General features: G+C 41.9%; 1 protein-coding gene across 1 annotated transcript; it reads left to right on the top strand.

Moving 5' to 3' along the window:
* Positions 1-794: 794 nt before the first annotated feature.
* On the top strand, positions 795-4,838 carry alkal2a (ALK and LTK ligand 2a). Its single transcript, XM_080882200.1, has 5 exons — positions 795-2,518; positions 2,921-2,974; positions 3,163-3,243; positions 3,354-3,428; positions 4,705-4,838. The coding sequence occupies exons 1-4, from the start codon at positions 2,227-2,229 to the stop codon at positions 3,416-3,418; spliced, it is 492 nt and encodes a 163-aa protein (XP_080738326.1). The 5' UTR covers positions 795-2,226; the 3' UTR covers positions 3,419-3,428; positions 4,705-4,838.
* The last annotated feature ends 404 nt before the right edge of the window (positions 4,839-5,242 follow it).

Raw genomic sequence — 5,242 nt, 5'->3', positions numbered from 1 at the left:
CCTAAACGGATCAATCAGTTTGGCTTTAGAGCAGCAGAATCGGTGATCACATCCTCCTTCGAATATAAAGACACACAGAGTTGTTTTTCCCAAGCCAAACAGCTGTGCAGCGTCATTGGATTTGTCACTGCCTTTGAAGCACATCCATCCTCTTTCGTTTGCAGATACAATGGGATACCTCATAATGAAAGGGAAATCAGTGTCCACTTTTGTCATAATTTTACTATAAATCAGTATATAGTTCGTTCAAAGGAAATCTTTCTGCCGTTAAACAGGAAGGCATTACCGCTAACGAGCAAAGGACTGCCTGCTGGCAGAGGAGTTTCGGAGCTCGGTGACAGCGCGCACTGTCCTTTCAGCACCAAGGTTTCACTTTACGCACGACCACAGCTTCACCCAGCCATGCAGTGAGAGCACCGAGTGGTCACTATAAATACCCTGCAACAATTGAACTGTGAAAGACAGAAGATTATGTGGAAAATCTGAGAGTATTTTTCTGAAGACTCCAAGATGAAAAGTTAGGTTTTTGATTACACACACACACACACACACACACACACACACACACACACACACACACACACACACACACACACACACACACATTTATTTATAGTGTTTTATTCTCAGGGGTATGAAACATAACGCTTCACCCCTATCGTGTCTTGACAATATTGTGGGGGAAACGGGGGGACTGGGAGGGGGCGAATGGGAGCCACTTGCACGCCCATACCCATACTTTTCTCTCTTCCCCCCCCCCCCCCCCCCCCCCCCTTTAAAAAAAAGCTGTTCAAACTACGGCAGGGTAGTACAGACTAATCCCCAAAGAGGAGAAACCTGCAAACCTCAGTAATCCTATTTACCGAATTGTTCTGACCAGAAACTATAGGGCAATAAGTATTAAAACCCGTTTGTAATTAATTTTCAAAATGATCCTTAAACTGTCCATAGCATAATTGCGTTTCAATTTCCATGATGGATGTAAAACGCGCAATGGCTCTAATGAGGTTATGAGCCTCAGAAGAAGGATATGGGAGCATTTCCACTAAGATGTCGGTATCTGCGCTGTATTCTGGGCTGAGTGGAAATTTCAGTGGAAGTAGCCTATTAGTAGGAAAAAGGCTTCCTGTAACCGCGTATCGTACATATAAATGGAGTAAGGCAAAGGAGGGGGGCGCAGAAAACTTGACACAGCATTCAAGTGATGGTCACTCAACCCATGCACACTCACAGACATTGCGGAGTAACCTACAGCGGACAGGTCACCACGTCGGCGAGACAGAATAAAAAGTGAGCCTCACTTCTTGGCGACTAATCTGCTACTTCAGCCAGGACGCGCACGGGATCTGGGAGCACCGGACCACTTGAGCTTTTCTGTGCGCTCTCTCCCTGCAGTCTGCCGGTCTTCAAAGGATGACCACAGGGGCTCGGTGAAGATCCCTGACTTCACGAGCTTTGTTTTTGCATTAATAAAAGCAGCTTTTAAGAGGACATATTTTGGGGCGGACAAACTCCGAAGTTGCGCACAGTTTGCATTTCTTACTGCTGTGTGCGCAGAAAGTCATCAGTGTCTGAAGACTTTATAAAGGTAAAAATAGCTTTAAATTGTTACTTTTAGAATCTAGATTTCTTTACTGTTATGTTTTTATTCTTAGTTCCTCTCTTACTGATGCATTGTTGCCTTTTGTCTGAGGGTGACTTAACTGTGTCGTGTAACTTCTCGGTAACAGAAGCCTGGATCAACATAAATAAAACTTTTTAAGCTACAAGACTACAGCCACATTTAGACAATGAAGACACTCAAGTTATTAAAAACATAAAAACAGAGTAACTGTTTGAAAACAAGCACGTGGTAAGCAGTTTTGCATAATATTTTGGAAAGCGTATTTGAAGATAAAGTTAAATAGCGCATGGGTAAGATTACTTAACAGTCCATCAAGCTTCGGTCAATCAATTATGATCCGAACTTGGTGGACTATTAGGTGCGTGCAGTACTGTGATTTTCGCTTTGTGGCCCATTGAGAAACTCTTGTGTTATTGTTTTGCGGCGTTGGGAGGATTTTAACCAGCATTTACAGTCGCTCTTGGCGGGGTGTAGCCTAATGGGATTCTGGGACTTGTGAAATTAGGAAATGAAAGGCTTTTAACATTCATACTCAATCTCTCCTGCAGGTGCCCAGAAAAGAAAATACGACCTCACTGTTTCCCCCTCACTCCCCGGGAGCTATGAGCGAACTACGCAGGCATTTCATTATAGGACTGGTGTTACTGATGTGCACGCTCACCGACCACTGCGGCGAGAGCGCGCCCTCCACGGTCCCAACAGGGGACGCATCGGCCGGCATGGACGAGCAGCAGGACTTGAGGCGGATGGTGGAGATCGTGAAGCAGGTGGAGGGGAGTCGGGGACGCCACAGTGCCAAAACAGAAGCGCCGGCAATTTCACGGGAGACGAGCTCTCCGATGGAGCAGAAGGATTTTCGGGACCTCAAAGCATTCAGAGGGAATCAGGCTGTCGGTGAGTTTTCTTCCAGGAAGGAATCTTAAGTTGGATGTACAGTCAGGGATGTAGCATACTGCGATATGGAAGTTACATAGAGAAGAACAATTTCCTCTCTATTTTCTCGTTAAGGCTACCAAGTGCATGCAATATAACCAAAACTATTTGGTTATAAAACCACTATACTTACTGATAGTACTGACGGTTATTTGAGGGTCATTTGGGCCAACTGGCCCTTTAAAGCTCTCTTACTATATTTTGCTTGATAAAAACATCCTTGTTCTATGTGTTGTGATGGATAACTCCAGAGCTGATATTTTAAGGCCTCCTGATAAAAATATGCCATCCATCCATTTTCTTCTGTCTATATGATACAGACTAAAACTTGACACCCTTTCCTTATCTCCTCTCTTTAAACAGTCATATTTCCCAGAGATCTAAGAAAGAAGGAGAAGTTCATAAAATACTTAACAGGTAAGACATTACTGCAAAATCAATGTCTTTTAAAGTGTTTGCTAAAAAGATTCCTACAAAAACAGGCCAGGGAAGTCAGCTATAGCACACAAAAGTGAATTACAGCTTCAGACAATGACTACAAAACAGATGTTATTGAAGGTTGCTGCGGCAACGTTCTTAAAGCCTCCTCTCTGTTCTTGTTTCAGGTCCGCTCTCCTTCAGCCCCAAGTGCAGGAAGTCGGTGTATAAACTCTACCACCACACGAGAGACTGCACGATACCTGCATGTAAGCTGCCATTACACTGGCCCTCTTGACACCCTGAGTAAAGATCTTGTCCGTTCAATGTCAACACACTAAACCACTCACTATCTGTCCATCCTATTTTCTTTCCTCAGACTTCAAAAGATGTGCACGGCTTCTGACACGGCTAGCAGGCAGCCCACAGTGCACGGAGGGGTAGCACACACCAGGTACGGTACCATGTTCCTCTGATTCAAACATGAATTTTTTATGGCGAACAGCTTGTTAATGTGTCTCGTTGAACGTAGACAACAGAGTTCAGAGCACATTATAGACCGTGTGTGGGTGTAACACAGTCATTAATGTTGAATGGGATGTGATAAGGAGGAAGTATGAGGTAGTCTTCAAGGTCATTTACTTGAGCAAAATTAACAAGGCCATGTGGTAAAACTGCAGCCACAAGTAAAAGTCTTCAGCGTGGACTCATGTGCTCTGAGCTGATTTGTTGTTACTAGAGTAGCATTGCTAATGCATGCATGTTTTTTGGTATCAGCTTGCTTTTATAGTTCTATAACTGTCACTACGTTATATACAGGATTGTAGTTATAATCTACAGCTTGTTTTGTTTGTCTGTTTTTTTCATTAACGTAAATTTGATTGGTAACATAACTACCGTATAAAGCAGAAAGAAAGAAAGGTATAGTTCTAGTGCCATTTCTCTCTTAAAAGTTGGCTAGAAGTACAAAATACTTCTTAATTTGACTGAACTTACAGTCATTAAACATACTGTGTTACTTTCTACTTCTGTGGCACAGATAACTAAACTTCCACTCAAATATTGTACTTTATGATGCATTCAAACGTTAAATGAATGTCCATTTTATGAATCTGTATTTCGAGCCAAGCTCTATAATATATTAATACACTAATCTATAACAGTATTTATATTTAAAGCTATTTTTACTATTTCCTATAAGCACTTAACTGTGTTTTCTTCTAGCTCGGCAGCAGAGTTCAATTATTACATTGAGCACTTAAAGCATAAAATTACTGCTTACATAGAATTAATTGAGAATAATGATGTAATCAAGCACTTAAATTCTCACTACACTAAATCATTAGTAGTACTAAGAATAATTTTGCTTAAGTAAAAGACTAGATTCAGGATATTACCTTTTTTTTTTTTTTACTTTTGTGTGATTCGTATTTAAGTAAGAATAATAAGAATAAATAAAATGTTTGCACTGCATGAATTATCAGTGTCATTCAGAGTCAAAAACCTCTCCGGTTATGGTTATAGTGTAATGGTTATGTTGTTCTGAGGCACTACTCAGACGTTTGTTCTCCGTGGTGATATGCTTGCTGTGTCCACACACACACGCCCTAACAGTGGCACAGCGAGAGCAAAGTATCAAATTTCTTATTATTTGTGATTCTTTCTGAAGAGGGGAGAATTTTTCAGGTGTTTTCAAGTTGGTCCTGAATATCACGTCTTCTTTGTTACAGGTCAAAGTCACACACGAGTCCTTCAGAAGAAAAAAAAACTTGGGAAAAAAGTGCCTTGGACAGTAAGGAAGCCTAAATCTGACCAGCCCCGACGGACACTAGGCACAGTATTGTCATTCACTGAGGTCTCCTTCTGCTAAGGCGTGGATGGGTGCCACCCACCACTCAGGCTGGGCCTTGATGGTTAGCTGTCACCGCATGGGGGAGCAACCCAGGCAACAAAACCCAGACCAGGATAAAGACAGTGAAACTGAAGAGTGGAGAAGATAAAGAAACAAGCGGTTGAGACACACCAACCTGGGGCCTCTTCATGCTGGGATCCAAAAAGATGTTGCTAAAACAAAACAAAAACATATTTTTCTTCATTTATTTTGCTCAAGAAAAGAGCGAAATCCAAATATGCTCAACCCTGCCTGTACTACCTTCTACACAGACAAGTTTTCACAGACCTCCAGCTGGCAGTCAGTGCATAGTTTCAGCCACTTGTGCTCATACTGAGAAAGAACTGTGATTAAATTATTAATTGCATGAATTTTCC

Source organism: Rhamphochromis sp. 'chilingali' (assembly GCF_963969265.1).
Source record: "Rhamphochromis sp. 'chilingali' genome assembly, chromosome: 5".
NCBI lineage: Eukaryota > Metazoa > Chordata > Actinopteri > Cichliformes > Cichlidae > Rhamphochromis > Rhamphochromis sp. 'chilingali'.
This window is presented reverse-complemented; position numbering and strand designations above follow the sequence as displayed.

Coding starts and splice junctions, on each gene's coding strand:
- alkal2a (XM_080882200.1), top strand. CDS start 2,227: ATGAGCGAACTACGCAGGCATTTCATTATAGGACTGGTGTTACTGATG. Junction 2,975..3,162: donor GTTCATAAAATACTTAACAG/GTAAGACATTAC, acceptor TTCTTGTTTCAG/GTCCGCTCTCCTTCAGCCCC. Junction 3,244..3,353: donor AGACTGCACGATACCTGCAT/GTAAGCTGCCAT, acceptor TTCTTTCCTCAG/ACTTCAAAAGATGTGCACGG.